Below are 26,211 nucleotides of genomic sequence, written 5' to 3'. Positions count from 1 at the left end.
AAAAACGTTTTTAGGGCAGCCCCAACCTGGGATGAAACGATTTGGCCCAAAAGCGTATGACTGGCGTTGGCGATTTCAACTCTTCAAGCCAACAATTTGGGGTGTCAAATTCTATTGTTGGTTATCGATATTGTTGCGATTGCATATTATGGGATATCCTCTTCAGCTTTTCATTCATCCAACCATCCATGAGCTAATTGGACTTTTTTGCACCAAGAGATCCCGGCAGGGGCTTCTCATTCCAAGACCCCCCCCCCAAACGATTCGGTGTTTAGGCGTGAAATGGGCACCCATTGAAATTCATGAGTAGAAAGGATGAAGTGGGTCAATCCTGCAATTCTCATGCTCAATGTCACGCAGGGCAAACAACCAGATTGGACTCTCCTGCTCGTCGGGGTCAGTCAAAAGTCACAGGTATGGTTCCAAGTCAGGGTCGCAAGGCTGGATTTGGGTTTCTATTAAGCCACGGTAACATAGGATCAAGATTCAAATTAGGATTTCAAGAAAGACAGCAGCAGGGTTTCAAATTCGGCTTTCTAAACCGAATGTAGGAATGAAGAATTCAAACAAGTGTTTGGGTTTGAAATGAGAGTATTTAGGGGGTCAGATTTGAGTATCAATTCAGTAACCTAACCCCTAAAAATGACAAATGAATTGAAACGAGTTCAATTAAGATGTGAGCAAGCGTTTGCTTTCTCAGCACGTTTCAAAGTGTTCCTTTGCCTCCATCTAGTGGCCAATATCCATTTGGCGAAAAATATATTTTTTTTAAATCTACTTTCTACACAAGCAAGCGAAAAGAACTTGAGGTTTTAATTTCCTGGCAAGCGAACGTTTGGGTTTTAAGCAACGATTAAAGTTTCAAACAAGGATTAGGTTTTCAAAAATGTTCAATAAACGATTTCAAGAGTTTGGGGGGTTCAAAAGAGTGTCAGGATTTCAAAACATGCAAGCCACAATTGGATTTTAAGAATGGAATAGGGTTCTAAATTTGTTTCAATCCAGGGTGGGGTTTCAAACAAGGCTTCCGTATTGTATCACTGCATGTGCGTCCAAATGGTAATGGCCAGAAGTTCTTTGCTCTTGTCCTGAGAGATGACAACGTGCTTCAATTTCCCTTTTTTCCTTCTCATCAGCCAGTCAGTCTTGTCCTAACTTAGCTTCGTAAAGGTACCCACAACTAAGCAAATAAAATGAAACGTTTTTCATTAAAATGATCATGTAATTGATGAAAGAAAAAAACACTAACTGAAAGAATCTCTAAGGTTTATAAAAGTAACTATGAATACAGAAAATAAAACTTTACAAATACTGCATACATAAAAAAATTTAAAACAAAAACCTATTTAAAAAGTGTTGACGCAACCATTAACAAAACAAAATTTCTTAAACAATATTGAAACCGGCCTGCTTTATAACAGGAAGTTTGTGAGGACAAAACGGTGGCAAAGGTAAACACCCACAAAAAAAAGAAATAGGAAAAGAAAACAAGCAGCAACAACAAAAAGTGGTTTTTGTCATTTATTTGACTATGTAGATTGTAAAATTATGCTTTTTTTTGTTTTAATACATTTCAAGTCTAACATCCTCAAAAACAAAAAAATCCCCAAATTTGCATTAAGGTTCAATAAATAAGTAGAAATGATTTCAAAATAAATCTACACATGCAATGTGCAGTGAGACAACGTCGAAGATTCTTTTTTTTTTTTTTTTTTGGTGAAAGTCCATTTTGTGGTGTTACAATCACTGTGGCAACAATCAACAAGCTGTCAAATTTTCAACTATTGTTACGATTAATTTACAGGAGAAGGATTTCCACCACCCTCTGCGACCAATCCAGTCGATTAAAAGAGAGGAGAAAAAAAAAAAATCTAATTGCATCTGCTGAGTCTCTACCTCACCAACGCCAGATCCGTGGTCCATAAAATCGACGATCTGGGATTACAAATCCTGGGAAACTGCTATGTGCGAGACAGCAGTGTGATCGTCATCACGGAATCCCGGCTGCACGCCAACGTCCCCGACGCCAGCATCCAGCTGGCTGGGCGCTCGCTACATCAGAATCAGAATCAGAAATCCCTTTATTGTCATTGTACTCAAGTGTGCAACGAGATTAGAGAGCTCCCCGGCAGTGGTCGGTCTGATCTCGGAAGGTGACGAGACAGCCTACAGGGAGGAGGTCTGGAGACTGACGGCTTGGTGCGAGCACAACAGACATTGCAAAAACAAAGGAGATCGTCATCGACTTCAGGAGGAACAAGACGGTGCCGCCCCCCCTCTGCATCGAAGGCGTGTGTGTGAGAGGGTCCACACGTTCAAGTTCCTGGGAGTGCAGATCTCCGATGACCTTTCTTGGACACACAACACCACAGGAGTGGTAAAGAAGGTCCACCAACGTCTGCACTTCCTGAGAGTCCTCAGGAAATTCAACCTGGACAGGAAGCTGCTGCTGCTGCTGGCCTTCTACTAGGGCTGGGCGATAAACCGAAAATTACTGCCATGACCGTCATCATTTTACCCATGTCGGTAAATTCGGTATTTCACTAAGAAAGAAAATGAAAGTCTGTTTTGAGCGTGTGCTGGTAGCCTATGTCCATTCCCCTTGAAGATGGTGACAGCGTGTGTTAACACGTGACTCCACCCATCCAGTCTGAACTAGAAGGCAAACAGACGACGAGGAAATGGCTGATTGTTCAAATCAAGAAGCGGCTATCACTGCGGAAGACGGAGTGAAGTTAGTTGAAGTTCATCCTTTGGTGCTTGTCCCGAAAAAAAAATCCACATCTGTTGTTTGGAAATATTTTGGGTTCCTCGAGGACGACGTTGAGCAAAAGAACACGAAATGCAAAGCGTGTCTGAAAACCGTGGTAACCACCCATAGTAACACTTCCAACCTCTTTCACCACTTACAGCACAATCATGCGGTCGAGTTCGAAGATGCGCGAAAAGCTCTAGGTGAGAAGCAGAGTTGGAGAACTGCGGCTCCCAGACAACAGCCCATAACGGCGGCATTTGCGTGGGCGACACCTTACGAAAGAACGTCTAAAAGGTGGCAAGAATTAACCAACGCGATAGCCTACCACATCGCCAAAGATGTAGCTCCTTTAGCTACAGTGGAGCGCACGGGGTTTAGACAACTTATGAAAATAGCCGACAAGAGGTACACCGTACCATCGCAAAAAGATTTTTCGCAAACCGTGCTTCCCAACATGTACAACACTGAAAGGGAGAAGATTTCTGCCGAGCTAAGTCATGTTAAGCATTTTGCAGTCACAACCGACCTGTGGTCAAGTCGCACCATGGATCCCTATTTGAGCCTAACTGTGCATCATATAGACGACAAGTGGCAAATGCGCACTCGGGTGCTTGAGACAGCTTTTTTTCCCCGATGATCACACGGGAGAGATGATCGCACAGGGCTTGAAAATGATGCTCTCAGCGTGGGACCTCAAAGAAGAGAACCTCGTAGTCATCACAGCTGACAACGGGGCTAACGTTGTCATAGCTATTGAGCTCAACCAGTGGATTCGGGAGCAGTGCTTTGGACGCAGACTGCACCTGGCAATCGGTAAATGTGCGCACCTCATGGGGATATGTTTTGGTGGTGACTCGCTGACTGTTAATTACCCTACTGTGTTATTGCCACGTAAGAACTACAACACTCGGTGTGTTTGTGTATGTGCCTGTCTATGACAATGTAGGGAAAATATTAAACCAGCATAAAGTATAATTCAAGTTACATGGCTACAACTATTCTTTTGTGTGCTATATTCTGTGTGTGTGTGTCATTGTACAAGGTTGGCCATATTTTAATATATTATTTTCTTATCGGGACGTGAGCTACGAAAGTATGGCATTAACTCTAACCTGTGTGTGTGTGTGTCTGCTTCAGAAAATGCTCTGAAAAATCAACCTGCTGTGGATCGAGCTACTAAGGTCTGTAAAAAGATTGTCAGCTCCTTTTCCTACAGCTGGAAGAAGAAGACGGCATGACACAAGGCACAGAAAGAGTTGAACCTGCCACAGCACAAGCTCAAAACGTCTTGCCCCACCAGATGGGGATCAATGCAACTGATGACTGCAAGGCTTCTTGAGCAAAAGAAAGCCATCACACAGGTAGGCTATCATCATGTAGTTTATTTTATATGTATATTATATGCATTACTTGCTGGACTCAGAAGCTGATTTGAGTCTTTTGTGTAATTGATCTGATTGTCATTTCAAGGGGAGGTTCATTTTGTTTCAACTGGGACTCTAAAAAAAGACTAATCGGAAAATGTAATCAATGTTTCAGAAAAAAAAAATTAACTTCCTCTTTAAGTTGTAAAGAGTTTTAATTATTATTATTGTTACAGGTCCTCTCTGATGACAGAGCATCAAGGCATCTTGTTCCAAAATGGTCTGACGTGGATGTGTTGGAGGCTGTTAGCAAAGCTCTCGCTCCTTCGATGGAATTCACAGACGCCCTTTCGGGCGAAGAATATGTGACAATGTCATCCGTGAAGCCTGTCCTACACATACTCCATTCACGAGTGCTGGCTGAGAAAGATGATGATGTAGAGCTGACCAAAGCCATCAAATCTGACATCCTTGCATACCTTGATGAGAAGTTCTCAGATCTCACCGCTGAAGAACTTTTGGACACAGCAAGTTTTGTTGATCCCAGATTCAAAGTATGATTTATTTCTGCCGACCGGGTCCCCACCATTCAGGAGAAAATTAAAGTGGAGATGGAGTCAGCTGCAAACCACACAGAACATAACAGAGGGAGCGCCACCACCGAGCCTCAGCCTTCTACATCTTCATCAGAAGCAAAGAAGCCAAAGAGATCATTTGGAAGCTTTTGAAAAGGAAGCGAGGCAGCCCCTTCAACTGCACCCACTGTGTCACGCCAGCAAGCAGTAGAAGCAGAGCTGAGCAGCTACCTGGTGTCCCCCCTGCAGGATAGTGAGGGAAATCCACTAGATTGGTGGAGAGAGCGTCATGCACACTTTCCCACTCTGAGCAAAGTGGCAAAAAAGTATCTTTGTATACCAGCCACTAGCTCCCCATCTGAGCGGGTTTTCAGCTCTGGGGGAAACATTATATCATGCCTCAGAGCCTGCCTGAAACCAGAAATGGTGAACATGCTTGTGTTTCTTAGTAGGAACCTGGAGTAAACACAAGCAGTCATGTGTCAGTCACATCAACAAATGCTGCTTCATGAAGTGCACTGTTCATTTTCGCACATGGGCCATGGCACTATTTAAACTGCTTGTTTAGAAGTTGTAAAACATTTTCTACCTTTTGGCAGTATTTATTTGGAATTGTTTATTAGTGTTGCATTGACATTTTTTAATTTATTTTATCATTTTGTTTACAAGCCACACTACTTCCTTTGCACATGGCATTATTTATTTTATTTGTTTACAAGAGACATTAGTGCCTTGGCATTACAGCACCTTTGCGCAATCTATTTGCACAAAAAAGTTGACGTGCGTTAACCTTTTTCTCTTGTTCTATGTGACATTGTTTAAGTCATTCAAAGAAAGTTATTATGAATGTTATCCAAGGGATTTTTGTATTTTTATATTTCGTTGAAAGTTACATGTAGCAGTTGGTCAATAAATTAAAAAAAAAATAAAAAAAATAACGGTGAATTTATCGTGCATTTATCGTTATCGAGGTAAAACTGCCCAATTTATCGTGATATTGATTTTAGGCCATATCGCCCAGCCCTACCTTCTACCACTCGTCCATCGAGAGCCTGCTGACGTACCGTGTCTCCACCTGGTACGGCGGCTGCACTGAGGCGGACAGAGTGAGGACAGAGGACAGTCAAAACAGCGCAAAGGATTATCGGCTGCCCTCTCCCCTCACTGTCGGACATCCACACCGCCCGGTGCCTCAGAAGGGCTCTCAACATCGTCAAAGACGACACCCACCCAAACTCACACCTGTTCGACCTGATGCCCTCTGGCAGGCGCTACAGATGCATCAAATCGAGGACCAATAGACTGAGAAACAGTTTCTTTCCGAGAGCCATCTCCATTCTAAACTCACACACACACACACACACACACACCCCCACACGACCACCCGTACCTTGCAGAACAGCAACGTGATGTGTTTTTATATACCCTATTCAGTATTATTTTCCATTGCACTAACTATTCTCTTATTTATCGAATTGATATATTTAACTGAATTATTGTTGTATTGCACCCGAGAGGGGAGCTCTCTAATCTCGTTGCACACTTGAGTACAATGACAATAAAGGGATTTCTGATTCTGATTCTGCTTTTTGCTCACCACCACAGCTGCAGTCCAAAGCAAAGACGCCAAAATCGGCCTAAAAACTACTGCGAACAAGCACTTGTGCTCCCTTTGCGCTAAAGAATCCGAAAAAATATCCATCTCCGATTATTGCTTTGTTCCTATGGTACAACAAGAGGACGGTTTGAGCCATGTGAGGCCAACACATCCCAGGAAATAGTCCGAGCCACAATCCAAAGAGAATTGACGCCAGTGCCGATATCTCATCTAACTTTGCATACAAACATGACACCGGGAACCCTGAGCCCAGATCGACTTTCAACGCACATTCCAACGCAACTGAAAGATTCACACTTTCAGATGGACATACATACACTTGTGTGTGTGTGTGTGTTGAATATATTGAATTCCGAAGACATTGACGTCGCTGGCATCTGGCTTAAAAATAGTTTTGGATCGTTCAAAGTTTTTTGTTTTTGAATTAAGTCAGTTTGAATTTGTTTTAGAGCACGTTCTTTAGTTGTTCCATTTGTCAAAAATGATTTGTCTTTGTTGAGCTTTTATTAGTTTTCGTATTATTATTATTATTTTAAATATGGCATATTTGTCGAGTGCTAGATAAAAAAACAAAGTCACTAAGGGTTGTGCAATGAATTCCAATTGCCAAACAACGCTCTTGTGTACAAACATACAACAATAGCGTAAAAAAAAAAACATTTCAAAGAAATCCCGAAAGCTCATGCGTGACATTAACAAAGATGGAACTTCATTAAGTTTTCTAATGGAAAACTACATTTTACGTTAGATTTTTTTTTTAAAGCACAAAAACAAAAAGGTTTTTACCTTATTTCGTAAATGCAAACGTGACATTTTCGGCGTTTCCTGAAAAGTGACGGCTTGAAATGCGTATTCCGCCCGAAGCCAGCAACGTAATCGTAAACTCTTTTTGCGCACAAATAAGCCATTCCGCACATGATTTGGACAACGGTCTCAATCTTAACATTTTTCCAGTACTTCTATCTGCGACCAAACAACATTGCGGTGCACTAGTAGCTGCATGTGAGGAGCTACTAATACTAATGGTGAAGGGCTAGATGTCAAACGTTATGATGTCACGAATAGTACTAGTGGCATAAGGTTGTTAACGCGTGCACAATTTTGCCAGTACGTCAAACGTGAAGTCAGGAGTTGGACATCAAGAATACGCAGAATAAAATCTATGACTTCCTCCAATCTAAGCCTCGAGCACACTCAATCTGGCGCCCCCTGTTGACTAAATCTGGTAGTGCTCCTTTGAAACGTCAAGACTGAATTTGAGACTAAAGGTGGTGCAGGTTCTGGTTGGTTACTGGTGCTATGTGGCAATGTGCACACTTTGTTGCAGCCAAGAGTTTTTGCCCACCTGAAAAAGAACGGGTGCTAGTTTTGGTTCGCGCGCAGGTACCAGCTCAGTGTGGAAGGGGTACCCGAGCCTCGGTTTGCCCTACAAACGCTGCGTTCACACTTGTAATTCAGTACTCTGGTGTTTAGTCCAAAGAAATACAAGATGGTGCCAGGGTTCCAGCCGTGAATCTTTAATGGCACAAGTTTTACACTTGAGCCCCACCGAACCGAACTGCGCTAGAGGTCACTTGGTTTAGTGACGTGCGCAGATTTGGCCAGGACAAAAACGAGCACTTCTATTTTGCCATTTTAAAGCGGATTTGGGTCTTTTTGTGCGCTGTTCACACTTGAGCTCAAGAACACGGAACCGCGCCAGAGTCCACGTGACTCGGCATTTGCAGAGCCGATCTGGAGCAAAATGTGAACAAATGGAAGTTACACTTAGCAGATCAGAGCAGTAATCAATCTTGAGCTCAAGCGAAGCGAACCGCGGCGGAGTTCACTTGTGAGTTGTTCCAGGTTTTGTCTGAGCTCAGCGCCCTTTCAGTTCAACCGGAACTTAAAAAGTTCTCGTTCAGACGAAGGTTGGCATGTAACCATGGCGACGACACAACGACAAAGGCCACTTGGACGAACCTTCAGGTCAACGTTTAAGCATCCGCTGGATGATAACAAATGATGAAATGGAGATGATGAAGTGCAAAAATGAAATGATTTGAATTAAATCTTTGGTTGAAGTGACAACACGTTCAATGTACAATCGAGATGAAAAACGGCAACAAAGAGGAGGAATGAATTTCTTACTCACGGGCAGAAAGCATCGCTAATCTCTGATTCACACTACATCTCCTGATAAGTTCCCTTATTTTTTTTTAAAGCGTTTTTGATGTTTTTGTTGTTTGTTTTTTTGCCGTCATCCTGCTCTGGGGGACACAAATGATTCCAACGTGTCCCCTGGTCCAATAAATAATAAAACAACACTCAAGTGTAATTTACACCATCAGTAGACTTTTGACGTGGCGCCTTTTAAAGGCAATAGGAGCTTGTTCAGTTTGTGGCGGATATAGATTTTCACAAGGCAGCTTTTGGTTGCTGCTGTTTTTGTTTTTGGGGGGGGGGACATTCCGTCAAAACGAGTTCACCTGCAAAAGTGCTGCCACCATCATCATCATCATCATCATCATCTAGCCGTTGATGTTGGCCGCCTGCTCCTTCTCGGCCTTCTCCTTGGCTTTCTCCTTCTCCATCAGTTTCTCCTCCTTCTGCAGCATCACCATGATATCGGCCACCTGCGTAGTGGAGATGTCGATGTCCTCCTTGTCGATCAACTCCACCACCTGCCGGCAAATAATTGTTCAAACTGAGATGAGGATAGGATTTGTGACGCTTACTCTGCTGCGTCAACTTTCGCTCAAGGCTTAAAATGTCAGTAATTTAGTTTTTACGACAAACTGTCCCTTTTCTTTCAGGCATGAAAAAAAAGTTTTGTTCATTACTGGATTAAATCACACGATTGCTTCGAAATGGGCTTCATCCTGGAAGCAACACATGAAAACGGCATTGCAAGGAAGCAATTCCAAGTAATATTCTTAGTTTCACAAAAAGGCATTTCATGGCTTGCTGCACTCCAGTTGACCAAATGTGCAACGCAATTTAGACGTCAAGAAGACGACGACAAGACCAGAAAACCAAGGGAGGGCCATTCATTTCGCAATTTTTCAGACTACCCGACCGAGCAAGTTGCTTTCCAAAAAGCAAATAAAACTAATTTAGTTATTTTTAAAATTTGGGGGAAACTTTTAGCAACTTTTGAAGACTCAAAAGCACTAAAACGTTTCCCGTCTAAAAACACCAAAATGATTTTCACCTTTTCGTCTAAGTCCGAAAAACACACAGCCTATCTGCCAACCTGAAAAAACGGCATTGGCAAATTGCCTCATTTGAGTAAGACGCCGGCCGGCCCTTTCACCCGTGGCCACACCTTGATGACATCATCGATGTCAATCTTGCCATCCTTGTTGTCATCCAGCGCCTCGGCAATGCTCTGCAGCTTGTGTTCGGGAATGTTCTGAATCTGCCGCATGACGCCGATGAGCTCGTCGATGCTGATCAGGTTCTCCCTGAAGGTGTAGAAGAGACTGGATACAGGAAAATGCGTTACCGGCTTGGGTGGGGGCGTAAAAGGCGGTGGAGATTTGGATTTGTAGTTGGACTACATTCGTTTGTGGGGGTGGAGTGGGGGGGGGGCATGCTGCAATCCGGCTCCTCCCCTCCCATAATCACACCAATCAAAGCTTTCCCACCAAGCTTCTAGAAGCTTCCTGCCATGTTAATTCATGCTCCAAAAAAATTACAAATAAAATAAATCATTCCAGGTTCTTATGTTGACAGTGAACCCTCGCCGATTCGTCAATCACGTCAACAGAGGAGCAATCAGCCGGCTTGAGAGCGAACATCAATAAAGACTTAAGTGAAGAACTGACAGACAAGCGAGGGAGGCGCCTTGCGAAGCAGAGAGGTACACTCCCCAAATATGATTGAGAGAACGCTCCAGATTGATTTTGGCATTCATGCAAGCAAACAGCGGCTCAATGGCGGGTGCGGTAAGAGTCCGACGAAAGAGAAGGAGACATTTATGAAAAATAAATTTTTAACCACTTGGAGACATGGCATTAAAAAGCCTTCATTATAGCTGATGACAAAAAAACTGCATAACATTTAGTCTCCTGGCCAATCGCTGTCCTTTTAAATTGCATTTTAGAAATCGAGTCATAAATGTCAGAAAACCTTGTGCAGACTGAAAAACAAACTAAAAGTGGAGAATCTTAGCTTGTAGAAGTGTTAGACGAGTCTAATTGAAGTTTCATAAACCACCTGAAAACCATAGCAAAAGTGAAAACGTCCTCCGTTTTCTTCCTTGTCAATTAATATCATACATGAGCTTGATCATCTTTAGCAAACATTAAAATAACTTCAATTGTTGGACGGGCTTCGCTGTAATGTTGTAAGACGAGGTCGAAACGATATGAAAGTGTTTTAGAGTGGAAACCATTCATTTAAGCTGTTGCAATAATTGAGGGGAGGGGAGACGGGGTGTGGCATCTAGAGTTTGCAAGCTTGGATTTATTGCAGTTCTTGTCTTGGTCTGTAAGCCCAGAGAATGGCGAGGGTTCACCGTATCCACCTCGGATTCATGTCGATGTGGATTCGTTGGAGGCGGGGTGGAAGCTTTTCCAGCACAATCACAGCAGGCAACCACAATGCCATGTTAGCGTTGGTGGAAGCAGCAAAATAAATAAATGCTTCAAACAAAATCAATAGGTTGCAGCTCATCTTACCTTGTCGAGTCTCTAGATTTAGTCAAGAATAAGCTGTAAACGTTTACAGTCAATTAGGGAGCATCAAATGGTTGATTTTTAATTTGGATAGTTGCACGGGGGAAACAATGTATCTGAGCCGCTGATCTCCACCAGGATTTTACCATGCAAGCAAGGAGGATGATGATCATGAGGAAGATGACACGGCGATGACATTGTCACGGCGGCCTCTCTCCCGTCCCTTACCCGACAGGTGGCGTAATTCCGCTGTCCATCTGTCCATCCAGGATGACCTTGTCCTTCTCCAGCTCCCCGATGATCTTGTCGATGCGTCCGATCATGCGGTTGACCCTTTTGGACAGACGCTGGCTGGCCTTGGACTCGCACAGCTCCTTCTCCTGGCCCGTCTTGGAGAGCTCCTTCTTGATTTCCTCCAGGTCCTGCGTGAACACGACACAACAAAAGCCAAATGATCTTCAAAGTGTGGAAGCTATCCTCAGTTATTGGCGGAAAATCTGCTGTTTTCCCCGTTTTTTTCCGTACAGGCCCAAGTGATTAAGCGTGTACTTTGGCGCCATCTGGTGGAAATTTAGCAAGGTTTCACTCATTGAAATTATGGAAAACTATTTACTGAACTTTAGGGAGCTATTTTTTTGTTTAGGTTTTTGATTGACATGCAGCTGACGCTCGGCGCTCCCTGCAGTTTTTGTCTCGATTTTCCTGCACTTTTGGTAAAAAATGTAAAACAAAGCTAAAACGAAAAATTTCAACATGATGCAAATATCAACTGTTATGTGAACAAACATGCTAAATGACATTTCAACAAAGTTAAGAGTTGGAATTGTTATGTTTTAAATTTTTATCACCAATATTTTCCTTGAGAAATTAATATCGGTTCCAAATATCGTTTATCTGGCTCATTACTATTAATCAGGAATAGCCCATAAAAGAATTTTGATTTCTCACAATGGAATAATTTAAGTACTGTATACAGACACATATTCCTAATCATGTACATGAAGGGCTTCTCAATTTTAAGAGGTTTGCTGCCATGTATACGCAATTTAGAAACTCCTTTAAGGGAGGCGTCAATTAGTCATAAATTTTTGCTTTTGCAACAGCGGTGTGAGGTAGCACTTGGTGTAAAATGTTTAACGTAGCAAATCCATTTAAGTGCAAGTGAACGCACCTCACTGTACTCTTGCACGTCGTCCTTGAGTTCCTCTAGCTCCTCCTTCTCGAGAGTCAACAACTTCTTCTGCTCCTTCAGCTTGGAGCAGGCGTCGCTGATCATGTCGATCTCCTCCTTAGTAATCTCCTCGCCCTTTAAACAGAAGAAAAGAGGGAAATAAACCACAGCGGAATGAAGCAGAAGTGTCCATATACACACACAACATAAACAAAACACATGGGGAGGAATCACTATACTTGGGAACAATCCTGAGGGAGTCGTGTCTTGATAGGTACAATTCAGCCTTTCCCCAATTTTACATGACACATACTTCGTTAGGCACAGCTTCGTTCAACTTGTGTTATATCTTCTATTACAATTGCACACTCGCATCATGAGATGACCCCACCGTGCGAAAAGCCTTGAAAATGTCACAACGCCACAAAATCTTAAACACCTTAAAGCACTAAGCTCAGGAGTGATGCAATAAATAAAACAACGAGCCAACTAACCCCGGCTACTAAGTGGATATTAATATGAACCAGAGACTTTATTCTCCGAGACACACGATGGTCCATCTGCAACGAAGCACCACATGGATTGATTTTAAACAAACAAGCCAATTTAATTCAGCGAACCTTACTATTTTGACTTGTTACTATCAACCAAAAGAAAAAAAACAACAACACTCAGAGACGTCAAATGGAGGCGACAATTATACTACACAGGCTCTGGAGTGGTTTTGCCACACTTCCTAAACATAAGTTGCATTTTTTTTCCCACCACGTTAAATCGGCTAAAATTAATATCTTGACAAAACATGGACGGACTATTAGTTAAAAAAAATAATTCAACCAGATTTGGACGCATGAGGTTTGCGCCGAACAGTGATATTATGAAGGAAATATACATGTATTTATTTTGGGAAGACTGGGAAAAGAATCTAGAGAGTCTACAGAGGAGCAGCACTACGTGGGTATAAACATCTGGAGCCTATACGAGCACAGGATCATTTGGGATGAGGAGCTAGCATTAGATAGCGCTAAAGCAAACCTGGTAACGCAGGAATGTCTGCCACGGTTCAAACTGTTTTGGTGCACAAGAAGATGAAGGCAAAGGTGAAGAAGAAGAACAGGGCAAATAAAAACAGCGTAACAAAGTGACAGGTTGCGTCAGTAAAGTGGGGAAAAAAAGCAGACATGCAACAACGCATGTTGTAGAATGGATCAAAAATGTAAAAAAATTACTTTGACTCCTTCGACGATAGGTGCCGTGTCGCTGAGCACGTCAGCATGAGACACCGTCTCCCTGCTTCGTTCGGCCGCCAGCTCTTCGCCGTCCTGTAGGGGGCGCCAAAGGTTCATCATGATATGTTAACATCCACCAGATGACGTCAATTTATGGTCTAAATTTGCTGTGCAGCTCAGAGAGTGTTACCCCAAGCAGTTGATATTGATTTGATGACGTCGACAGTTTGAGCCTTAAATGGATTACTCGACTTTAAAATAGTTACTCTCGTGAACATTTTTAGAAACATTCAGAAGTCACAGAAGGAATTGTGTTAGACTTTTGGAGGATGGTAATGTGTCTGTGACCAGTGGTGGGAAATAACGCAGTACAAATATTTTGTTAGTCTACTAAAATTATAGCAGTGAATCTTATGCCAGCCTTAAAAAAAAAAAAAAAAGAAAGAAGAACATCATCTGTCATAAAAAACTCCATCTACAGGAATCTGAAAAAATGTACAGGTAAAGTATTTTTTTTTTTCAGTTCTCATCAACGAACTAGAGAATGCAGTTTTGGGAGAAATTGCACGCGGAGGCTGAAAGGCTGCGTGAAAAGACATGAAATGATTTGGAATTAAATGGAATGATACTGAATGACAGATGTTGTGAAATGTGCTATACAAATTAAGTTGTATTGATATACAATCAAAAAGAATGAGCTGAACATGTTGAAGTTGGAATGGTTAGGAATTGGTTAATATATGAGGACAGTGGGGATGAATATGCAGGTCTTTAAAACCTTACATTTAGAGGAGAAAAACAAACAACAAAAAAGTTTAATTTAAATTAGATATTTTGGAGAAAAAAAGTGGTAAGCATTAACTGAAGTTTAAAGTAGGGACAGTTTAAGTTGTAAAAAAATAAAATAAAATAGAAATCAGAGGGCAAAAGACGAAATTCTTCATTTTAGCTTCAATTTTGATTTGAACTGAATAGGGATTTTTTTTGTGGTAGTCTTAGTGGTGAAATTGTGGAATTTATTGTATATAAGAATTTTGGACATGTTGAAAATGGTTTCCAAGCGTTGAATTCCAAATGGGAGTGTTGTGAATGATTTGATACCCGAGCAGCCTTCTCTGCGGCGTCGGCCAGCCTCTCCATCTCCCTGTCCTTGTTGTCCTGGCGAATGGCCGCCTCCTCCTGCAGCGTGGTCTCCACTTTGGTCTTGTTGTTCACTTTCGACAGCTCCATCTCGGCCACCATCATCTGGGCCTCCTTCGTCTGTGGAGCGAGGTGGGCGGGAAGGTCAAGACTGAACACAGCAAAGAGCAGTTTGGGAAAGACTGCGATGCAGACGTACCACCATCTCAGGGAGCGTCTGAAGGGTGGTCTTCAGCTGGTCGGCCGGGGAGAGCGTGTCGGGGAGATACATGGCTCGGGACAGCAGCAGCAGGGAGGTTGGGATCTGCTGCTTCAGATGAAGCTCCAGCCACTGCAATTGAATGTGCCAGGGAATAGTCAAGAGCATAATCGGTTTGAAAAAGAGTCAATTGTGACAGCCCAAGTGTATTACACCTCAACATGGATGTCCTTTGGGACATAAAAAGTGACGCACCTGGCTGAGCTGCTCTCTGAGTCGTTCCTCGGTGACGCCCAGCGACCTCATCCCTCGAACCCGACAGGCGGCCTGCACCTCGTTCACGTTGAGGCTCTCCACGCCTTCCTCAGCAATCAGCTGGAAGGCAAACAAATGCCCACTGAGCATTTACATCATCAAATATGCCGTAATATTGTCATTTTCTTTCCAGAGACATATTTCCCCAAATTTCAAACTCATTTCAATTAATTTATTATCTTTGTATTTTTTTTTAAATAAGTACAATAAATTCTTCATTTATTTTACATTATTATATTCAAATAATATTAATAAGGACAGTAAATTATTTCTTTAAAATGAACAATTTACATACAATTGACAGATACATAAACTGACATTTTTATTTAATTTCATTAAATCATTGATTTGTAAATTAGAATTATAATACAAAGGAATTAAACAATCGTTTGCAGTTTTATTTATTCTAATAAAGAATTGCTCCTTGGATTAAAAGTACAGAAATTATGAACAAAATTTTGGGGGTGGTAATTGTTTAGTCAAACTGAAAAATTGGAATATATGATTTTGTTATTTTATATTTTACATATTATCAGCCTGTTAAAATAATATCTTGACAAAAATTATTTTCTTGCCTTAAACACCTCTGCTAAACGTCCACTATATTTAATTTAACCGATCATTTAATTTTAAACACAGAAATGGAATTATTCTGAAATATAATGCAATCAGTATTTGGTTCTATTATGACTAACTTTTTTTCCCCGGTCCTATGATCAATCTGTCCCAATTGTCTATTAAAAAAATTTATTTAAATAAATAAATTAAAAAAAAAGCATAAAACGTTGCCCACCCTTAAAAGAAACAATTTCATAAATGCAGTCAACCTTATCATCGGCGCGAATGTTCCTCAGCTTCATGATGAGCTGGAAGCGCAGGAAGTTGTTGGTGCCGATGGACTGGAGCTCCAGCAGGCGGCACAGCGCCACCAGCTGAGGCCGGGTCAGGTTGTCCAGCGTCAGCTCATCCTCAAACAGTTTGGAGAAGCGCAAGATCTGCTCGTTGCTGGGACGCTCGCCAGAGTTTCGGATCTGGGAACGTAAGATGTAACGTTGCATGTTTTGTGTTGATTTTTTGCAGGTACGGCAAAGCACTTGCTCTCCACTGAGCTTATTTTTTCAAGTGCTATTTAAATAAAGTCGAGGTGAGTTGAGTTGAATGTATACGTGTGCGTGTCTCTAAATGACGGCACATAAAAGCACACATTCGATGTGGTTTACTAACCGTCTGGAAAAATGTGGAGAACTCTTCGGCAACGTCACCTTGGGCCGCCTTGTTACGCAAAGCGATCTCCTCAATGGTGTCCTGCAAGAACTTGGCCATCTCCAGCTTGACGCGCAGCTCCTTTTTCAACCTCTCCTCCTGCGTAGAAACAGTTACACGTCATGAATAAAGAAGCTGAATTTGAAGGAAGAATAATTACCTCCAACCAACCAGCAGTACTTGAGGGGCTGGCGCTCCAGCCAAAAAATGGGTGCAGGTCTGGTTTAGGGTTTTCATCTTTCATTTGTATACATTGTGAGATTTTTACATTTACAGTTTCCACATACGACATGAAAACTCCTCAGGAGACCACAGTAATAGTAATTAATGCTCGGAGAGGATAAAGAATTTTTAAATTGTCAGTCTACATGTGTTGCTTCATCAGTAGTGTTGACATCTACAATGCATTAATGGTTATTAAACTGCGACACCGATGCAATTCATTAGCAAATTGTTAGCATTAAGCTAGTTGTTTTAAATACACAATGAGTATTTTCTCTTTCGTTGAATAACAAAAATCAACAGTGAGTGGCAACAAATGGCTTGAAGCATCTTTTACATTTTTTTAAGAATTGATCGCTATCTGCCAAACTGCTGCCAAACAAAGAAAGTGGCAGAATGATAGCTTGTGGTACAAAAAAAAAAAAATCCTAAATCTCGTCACTCGTACCTCATTTTGACACACACACACACACACCCCCGCACACACACACACACACATATATGCACTTATACACACATAACAGTCCATATAGGCCTACAGAAAGACAGATAGATAGATGTGGTATTAATATGTTGCTAAAAGGCAACATAATATAGAGGAAAAGCTTGGAATAATCCTAACTAGATGAGATTCGACAGCCAATAGGATTAAAGCTACTCAAGCAAAACAGTCTGAGCACCTGGCGGGGTGAAAGTTCACATCAGAAAAAGTGGAGAGGAGTCATTCTAGTTTATTTTGTGACATTGTGGTTGCTGGCCGACGTTGGTTCGTTACCTTCTTGGACTGCGTCTCGAAAGTGGACGGCAACATGTTGGGGAAGAGCTTGAGCGCGACGGGCAACAGGAACTCCATGAAGGGGACGATGATGAACACCAAGAAGGGGAGCAGTCGGAAGACGTCCGCACAAGTCCGCAAGAACTGGCGGAGGAGGACACACGTTTGTAGACGGGGGATTCAATACTGTTGCGCTGCAAGTTCAATAATCAACACGCGTGGCAAATTTCTTGCCAATTGGACGCATGGCGTTATTTTCTTCCCCCTGAAAATCAATGCTTGCCAGGATACACCTGTTTGCTGAATTAGTTACATGGAATAGTGAAATAGTTGGCCAAAAAGGTTTGTAGGCCAAAATATTATTAATAACATTCCCAAAAAGGTGATTTTGCGGTAAGAAATTAAGTGAAGTTCAATGGGGTCCTTCCACTTCATCCTGGCCCGAGCAATGAGAACTAAGCAAAATTTGAATTTGCAATAAGAAACTACGAAATTTCAACAGGCTAACAACATATTTTTGTCAGGAAGCTGAAGTTGTTCTCGTTGCACGCTTCTGTGTTGTTGTATAGTGTCAGCAGAAGCCTGAATAATGTTGTTTTTCCTCTATTGAGTGGCCCATGCTGCACCAAGGATGTTTTTGATTATTGAGAAAGAGAAATTAGACTTCAAAATGAGATAAAATGGAGCTACTTGAACAGCGTAGGCTAAAATTAGCCTTGAAAAAGCAAAGCAATGTCAATAGGCTCCTCCTCCTTCCATGCTCAGGCCCCAAAAAACGAGAAGCAACAAAACCATTTCAGTCCGAAACATATTAAAAAAAAAACTGTCATAAATTTTTTCTGAAATTGTACGCGGAAGTTAATCACCCACCTTCTTTATCGTTGGGCACCTTCGCCCTGATCAGTCCTCTTAACTATATTTCGCCTTTCGCTAATGCAATCCATGGCCATACAAACGTAGTTTACAAGTGACGGGAGAGGCCTTAACGCTCGTCCGTCCGACCGACCCTTCCTCCACCCGCGCCACCTGCATGTCAGCAGGCCAACGGGATGAAGGATTTAGAGTGGATCCCGGTGAAAAGGCCTTTTGTGCGAGGGGCCATTGACATGTACATCATCACATCAGTGTGTTGCTAGTGGGGGCTGCAGGGGAGGGGGTGATTTCTGGGAGGTTGGGGAACACGTGATGCAAATAGAAGACTTGGGAATGAATATGAAAAGAAGTTGAAGGAGGCCAAAGTTAACTCCAGGCTGGCTGAATGGACTCTGTGACGGGTTTGGGAGGAGCGTGCTCAGAGGGAGTCAGCTGCATGGAAAAAGGTGCAAATGGAGGCTGTGTGTGTCTTAGCGCCATCGTTTTGTCTCTGATATAAAGTTGAACAAATGCTCAAGGACAACATATTGTAAAACAGGCAAATGGTCTGCCTGGAATTAATTTTGTTTTAGATTTAAGTGTGAAGGGACCAAAAATAGGTTATCTTATCCTCTTTTTTTTTGTTTGTTTTACAAATCAACCGATTAATCGGTCTATTCTGCCAATCATTGAAACTGACATCGGCCTAAAAATAATCCCTATCGGGCATCGTGATGTTTTCCCTGCAGTGTGACTGTAAGTGGATCAAGTGGCGCAGTCACAACTCGACACCCGAAGCCCGAGCGAGGAGGAGTCTCTCGTGAGTCCCCAATCGCCAGCCGCTCACGCTAAGCCGCTGATGCGTACGCCAATGCTGTGACCCAAGTCGCCCTCCTCGCGCCTTCCCATGCATGTGAGCTGAGCGTCAGCGGACCAAATTCCCAGCCAGGAAGTGTCCAACACCTCATGTCAGTGGGAATCATTACATAATCAGTTAAAATTTGACTTGCAGTGCCTTGATTGATGAGTGAGCCGACGTTAGGCGCTTTTTCTACCCCACTTGGGTTTGTTGGTGTTATCCGCAAGGACTACAGAGCCCCGGTGCAAGCTTGCCCCGATTTGGAAGTACAACGTAAAAACAAAATGACAACACGTGGCCTACAGCAGCTCTAGGCCACAACGCACGTCTATACATTCACACCACATTAGGCCACGCCCCTTAACAAGCAGACAGTAATTACAAGCTTGGTCATGGAACAAATCAAACACAAAAGTGAAGGAACCACTATATGTTGAACATTGCCTCACAAGTGCAAATGTCATTCGAATCACCTTGATGATGTAACGTGGTTTCATAAACCAACGAAAAGGTTGATGATTGAGCGTGCGCAATTGCGAGCGTTGTCGTGGTGGACAGTTAATGCGTCTTCTTCTCATAAGCCGCGCTGAACACAGAGTGAGTAAACAGACGCAGCGTGCAGCCTAGTTCCACAAGTGATCCCGTTAAGGACGCGAGCGGTTTGAGCGAGGGGCAGAATAGGACGCCTGGACAGATGCATTCAAGCAATCCGTCATCTCTTAAATGTACGCTCGTCACCGGAAACCTCGTCATTAAAATCAACCTAATACTTTTATTAGCAATGCAGAAATAGCACAAAAACGGAAAAATAACCGAAATAACCCAGAATCCAAAACTCGCTGAATTCACAAGCTGCGAATTGCAAAATGGTGGGGGCGCATTGTACGTTAACAATCGGACTTTTGTTGGCCATCACATTGAAGATTTCTTTTCTCTCTGGAGTATTCAAAGCAGAAAGCGTCCTCACCTGTCTCCTCTCCCGACGGGACAGGCCGTGTCCGTTGAGCACTTGCCACAACATCCGTCCGGCGATCCCCGTGTCCACAAAGAGCAGCCTGAAGCCGTGGTAGTAATGTTTGATTTCATCCACCACCCGCTGCCGCAGCGTCCGTCTAACAGGCTCGGCGTCCAGAGTGGGACTGTACACGGGCCCCCCTTCCTCCAGCTTCTTCTTGTCCTTCAGCGAGCGCAGCGACTTCTCCACCTTGGAGTCGTCCCGCCTCACCGGCGAGCCGTGTAGACACCGGACGCCGGTGACAACCCGTCGCCAGGGCTTCGTCCCGCTGGAAATGGCAGCGTACGGTGAAGGGGAAGCCCAGGGGGAGAAGGCGCATAATAGGCGCCGTGAGTCCGAGCTCGGGCGGGGGGCATCGAATGAGAAGAGTGAGGAGCCCAACTGAGAGAGTTGGGCGGCGCTGACTAGATGGAGTCTGTAAATGCAAAACAAAAATGATCAAACGCAGTTCTGTTCAAGACCAGGGAAAAATAAAACATAGGTGCTGTTTAATAGGTAAGATTTTAGTTTTTTTTGCATTACAGCCTGACTGATTAATTGGCTAATATTAGCTCTTTTAAAATCAGCAAAAGATGTCTTTTTTTTTGCCATTTATTTTTTTTAAACATTAACTCAAGGATGTCAAACTAATTTTTGTTGCGGGCCACACCGCAGTTAGGGTTTCCTTCAGCAGGCCATTGGGACTGCGAAGCAATGAATGAAACGTGAGGTTTTCTGGCTGGATTTGATCGTCTCACCTCGGACTGGAGAGTCTTGACGCAGTGCAGTTGAAGCAGACAGCATTTTTTAGTTTCCCTGTGAGGAAGCAAACATTTTGATTTGGAATGGCACCGAGAGCGCAACATGCATTACAGACGCAGTTTAGCAACCACTCCGGGCACACAATCGAAATGAGATGCAATACATGAAAACGTCTCCCACCGTGTTTGCAAAGACAACATTGTTGATGCAACACCTGAATTGGACGACATTTAGAAGGAGTACCTAATGAAGTGGACCAATGAGTTACTATCCGTCGACACCTCAGGAGGCCACAGTGAGAGGCCCGCGGACGCTTTCGACCAATCACTAGAGAAGAGGTGGCCAGGCCACACCCACTTTTTTCCGAGAGCACACACACGCACACAGAGTGCACTGGAAGCATATCACTTAGAAATGACACAGAGGGAAGGGACTGGAAATAATGTAAATAGCGTTGCCGAGGGTGTTGGGTTGCTTTTACCCAACATTCAGCAGTTCACTCGTTTGACTCGTAGCAGTGTAAAATCAGCGCCAAGCCCATAAATTCTATTTTGGGTGACCTAGTCAAGTGTATTGTTTTATATTTACACAGAGCGCCAAGCAACAAGTCTTTTACTTCACAGTTGCAAATGCAGTCCAGGTCAAGATTTGTTTGAAAAGTTAAGCTTCGGTCGTCAATTTTTATTTTTTTCACAATTTAAACAGCCTCGTTGATATTAGCCTGTTTTGAGGGGTGTGGTCCTATCGAACGACAAGATCAAAATGTCAAACATTTGACTGGAAGCCAAGACACTTTGTTGCACGCTAATCTTTACAACCGCTGACCTCGTGTGTAGAAAATCAACCTGAACAGCTTTTAACTTTTCACTGCTGCACTTCGGCCTTTCTCTAGACTTCTTGAGGTCAAAGACGTCAAGTCAAGTCAATTTTATTTGTATAGCCCTTAATCACAGACAGTCTCAAAGGGCTTTACATAGCCACAATCGACATCCCCGATCTTAACCCCCAGGAGGGCAAGGAAAAACTCACAAAACCTCATTAGGGGAAAAGTGAGAAACCTTGACGTGAAACGGGATTGGGTGTATTAGAGCTCAACAATGAACTGAATTCAAATTGACATCACTATGCTGTAGAATGCAATTTTCCAATCGCAAAGGCTGTAATTAGGGGGGAGGATGGGGGGGTTCGTTTTAGTCTTTAGCCTTTATATACCCGTATTCTTTCCTACAGTGTCTATATATACACGTTGAGTGCTTAAGAAGTGTAGTCCACATGTTTACATATCATTTTTACATCTATTGTGACAGATTAATTTATTTTTTTGTGTTTGTTAAGAAATATATGGGAAGAGGACCGTGAAAAAATTTCAGCTAAAATGAAAGAAAAGATTTCTCAAAGTGTGGTGAGACCAGCGATATTGTCTGGTCTGGAGACAGTGCCACTGAAGAAAAGACAGGAGTCAGAGCTGGACGTGGCAGAGATGAAGATGCTGAGGTTCTCTTTGGGAGTGACCAAAATGGATAGGATCAGGAATGAGTCCATCAGAGGGACCGCACGTTAGGGGCTTTGGAGATAAAGTCAGAGAGGCCAGACTGAGGTGGTTTGGACATGTCCAGAGAAGAGATAGCGAGCATATTGGCTGAAGGATGCTGAGTTTCAAAGTGTCATGCAAGAGGTCTAGAGGAAGACCAAAGAGGAGGTTTATGGATGTCGTTAAAGAGGACATGAAAGTAGTTGGGGTGAGAGCAGAGGATGCAGAGGACAGGGTTAGAGGGAGGCAACTGATTCGCTGTGGCGACCCCGGAAGGGAAAAGCTGAAAAGAAAAGAAGAAGAAGAGGACCGTGAAAAGAAAAATGGCCTTGTTACTCCGGGGATATCTCTAAGATAACTGGGAAGTGTTTGACATTGTGAAAATGCATGCAGAATGTCTCCTTTAAACATGTACAAGTTTTCTTGGGAACCCTTCCTGTTATACCGAGCAGCACCGACGTTTATTCTGGTCTGATGAGAGGGACCTGCACATGAGTCAACGTTGCCTTCGTGATCCTCATCTATTTATAAGCTTGGCCATTAATGCGCCAACAACTCGATATATATTGATTTTTTTTTTTAAGAGCAAGAACAAACACAATAACACACAAGAAACCCTTGTACACTTTAAACAGTGATACATTTCATTCAAATAGCGACTACACGTGTCAAAACAACACTTGCTTTTTTGTGTGAGGTTTTTTTTTTACCTAATCTCACTTTGATTTGATTTTTTTCCTTTTTTTTCATAGCAATTATAAGGGCGTGTAAATTATAGGTGGATTTTTATTATTCGAAATTAGAATCCGATCCCTCTCCCCAAGAATATCGAGGGTCCACTCTATTTACTTAGCCAACCGTTCAAGAAGCTCGACTTTTCAAGAAAGTGACTTGCAACAGTGCTAAAAGTGGTGGTTGTGTTAGCAATATTCTTATTTCCTACATAGTGAAGGAGTAGAGTGTCTGGATAATAATTCGGGAGTCCCATTTAGGAACAAGCAACTTAGCGGTTGGCGCTCATAATGTAAGCGCATGTTTAAATTAGAGAAAAATTGTTGCCCACTGTAGTCATGTGGGGCAGAATAGTCATCTCGCAACGCAAAGGTTCTGGATTTGATCCCCGGCCCATATGGTCATGTCAAATCATCCTTGCGCAAGATACTGAACCCCCACAGTTGCTCTTGATGCTGTGTCGTCAGGAAGTGAAGGAAAAGTCAGTGTTGAAGGGCTTTCAGTGCCTTGTAGGTGGAAAAGTGCTATACATGTGAAAGACTAAGTTTTTTGTGAATGTTGAGAAAATAGTGATGCAAAGTTAGTACAATTTTAACATGACTGTAATTGATTTGCATATTGTTCATTTACTCAATATAAGAACATATACTAAATCTACACACGTAGTAGCGTATGAAAAATATTAGATATTGAACACAATTGAAGTGAGCATGGTGAGACCTTTGACCTGTCAGGACATGAACAAAACATGTCACATAAAGAATATTTAAGGGGGGAAGAGGAAGCTGCTGCCATGGCAACCGGCATCTTCTCATCCAGTGCGACCTGAGCCGCTGTCCTTACACGACCTCTTTCCCGAATTCAGTTCTCACTTGTTCATTTACTAGTCTTTTTTCTTTTTATATATATTTTTTAGAATTCTTACGGTAATAATGAGTCAGTCGCCACCACACAGCTGGAAACCCAAGCGGAAAACTACCACAGATGCTAATGACAACAGGCTAACTAGCTACGACAAGATATACGCACGCGCGCGCGCACACACGCAGCGGCCTAACAAATGAATAACGAATATTAATGACTCCTTACCTTTGGCTTTTCGTAGATCGCTGTTTAACGATCTGGAGGTTGTCATTAATGGTGCCCTGGACCTCGTAAACAGGATTAGCGCCATGTGGACAGCTTGCTGTCTCGCTCGCTGCTACTTTGGACTGGACTTTTTTTTATTACCTGGTGCGCTGGCTAGCTAGCAAGCTAAGCTAATAGTTAGTCGAAACGAAGTAAGGAGACTCCCAGAGTTGGGAAAGAGGCACATAAATGCAAAACCACGACGCTTAAATGACTGTACCACATCGGGGAATCTGGCTCCGAGATTCATGCCCTTCCCGTCTCTCCCTCTCTCTCTTGCTCGCTCGCTAGTCAAGGAGGGCTTGAATGACATCGAAACCAGGGCATTAGCTGCAAGGCTTCGTCTGACGTCATCCGACCGTTAGCCCGGAAGCCGCCAACCGCAGAAAAGGGGGGCCAATTCGACAGTTAAACAAAGAGACAATTATCACTATATTTGTAAATGTTCATGTGCCAAAATACGTGTCAAATTGTTATCTATTCATTACTTCCATAAACCAATGTATACTTTAATTATTCCTATTTTTTTATTCACTTCGACGGAAACACGTTCGGTTTATGGTTTAAATAATAAAAGTAAATTGACAAATTTGTGGGGGTAGATTTTTCGATTTCAATGAAATATACATGCTCATTTTATGCATTTCAATACTAAATAGTAGCATTTTATCTGAATATAAGGCTGTTTTTTATGAAAAATGGTGTTTTACAAGATAGTACACTTTAATTTGAAAGTCAATTATTTTCCGCCGATGACGGATGAGTCATACACTGTTGTAACCGCCAGTAAAGTTAAGTATTTAATACTATGATAATAATAATAATTATTATTATTATTATTATATTACTACATTGGTGAATAGGTATGCACAAATAGCGTATCGTTTGGGTTTAGCTTGTACTTAATTTCATACGGCCGTTTTTTTTTAACTCAGACGGGCGGAAAACACGTCCTGGTTTAAAAAAAATAAAATTTAATTAAAAATTAAAAATCCCACGGGACATACATGTTCATTGGATATAATTTAAATATAACTTGTTGTTTCACATTTTTTTCTGTTATGAAACGTGGTGAGAGAAAGGACACTTTAATTTGAAAGTCACTTTCTTTCCGACCACGACGCGTCGTCCCATGGCGGGAGCCACAAACCGGAAAAGGAGGACAACGGAAGGAGGCAGGCTGAGGGAGATGGAAAACAAAAACAAATCTTAATTCATCCAAGCGTGTCGACTCGTACTATTTGCGCATTACTTTAAAGCGGACACGTATACTCGATTTATTATTATTTAATGAGGACAAAGAAACGTCTGGCGTAAGGCTTTGAAAAATAAATACATGTCTTAAATTAATAAATATATATATATATATATATATATATATATATATATATATATATATATATATATATATATATATATATATATATATATATATATATATTAGGGCTGTCAAAATTAAAGCCGTTAACGCAGGTGATTAATCCAAATTTTTTTAACTCAAGTTAAATATTTTAATTCAGTTTGATTTACGTAAAAAAATATTTGCATACTTTGCAAATATTATGCCATATTAGCTGTACATCTTTAGCACATCTCAGAACAAAACATCGTGTTCAAGTTACCACTGGGCCTTGCAAACCAACACTGCTGGAGTATGGCGCTTGTGGGCAATTTTGAGAAATGTTTCGAAAAAAAATGTCTGGAAAGATGTCTCCATTTAGATCGTATTCACGAATCCAAGAAAGCTATGAGAATGATCTTTGAATTAAATATACTTCATATTTGGTGATTTTTCATCAATTCCAAGATATCATTCACGTAAATAAAATCATCGCAAAAAATAGTAGCTGAAAAATGTGATTAATCACAAATAATCATGGAATTTTTTGTGATTAATTAGTTTAAAAAATTAATCACTTGACAACACTTATATATATATATATATATATATATTATAAAAAAAGAGAGGAGGGGGGGTTGGACGGTGGCCTCACAATACGGAGGTTGTGGGTTCGATTGGAGTTTGCATGTTCTCCCCGTGCCTGCGTGGGTCTCCTCCGGTTTCC

The 26,211-nt window shown here is 42.1% G+C and overlaps 1 protein-coding gene across 5 annotated transcripts; it reads right to left on the bottom strand.

Annotated features, from left to right (window-relative positions):
• Positions 1-1,507: 1,507 nt before the first annotated feature.
• Positions 1,508-24,499, bottom strand: letm1 (leucine zipper-EF-hand containing transmembrane protein 1). Of its 5 annotated transcripts, XM_088309779.1 has the most exons (16): positions 24,107-24,499; positions 20,751-20,808; positions 19,966-20,428; positions 17,288-17,431; positions 16,252-16,389; positions 15,855-16,058; positions 14,968-15,087; positions 14,713-14,844; positions 14,475-14,633; positions 13,374-13,466; positions 13,180-13,212; positions 12,145-12,279; positions 11,202-11,395; positions 9,620-9,776; positions 8,781-8,975; positions 1,508-2,052 (listed from the first exon to the last, which is right to left on the bottom strand). In XM_088309779.1, the coding sequence occupies exons 1-15, from the start codon at positions 24,189-24,191 to the stop codon at positions 8,823-8,825; spliced, it is 2,268 nt and encodes a 755-aa protein (XP_088165905.1). In that variant the 5' UTR covers positions 24,192-24,499; the 3' UTR covers positions 1,508-2,052; positions 8,781-8,822. The 5 variants fall into 5 exon arrangements, with proteins under 5 accessions (XP_088165905.1, XP_088165896.1, XP_088165913.1 ...); XM_088309770.1 differs by having other exon boundaries at positions 1,508-8,975; XM_088309787.1 differs by having other exon boundaries at positions 1,508-8,975; positions 9,620-9,758.
• Between the last annotated feature and the right edge of the window lie 1,712 nt (positions 24,500-26,211).

Source organism: Idiotropiscis lumnitzeri, chromosome 1 (assembly GCF_059441095.1).
Source record: "Idiotropiscis lumnitzeri isolate Australia: NSW breed Sydney's pygmy pipehorse chromosome 1, RoL_Ilum_1.0, whole genome shotgun sequence".
Lineage (NCBI taxonomy): Eukaryota > Metazoa > Chordata > Actinopteri > Syngnathiformes > Syngnathidae > Idiotropiscis > Idiotropiscis lumnitzeri.
The sequence above is the reverse complement of the archived record's forward strand: the minus strand, read 5'-3'. Positions and strand labels throughout refer to the sequence as shown.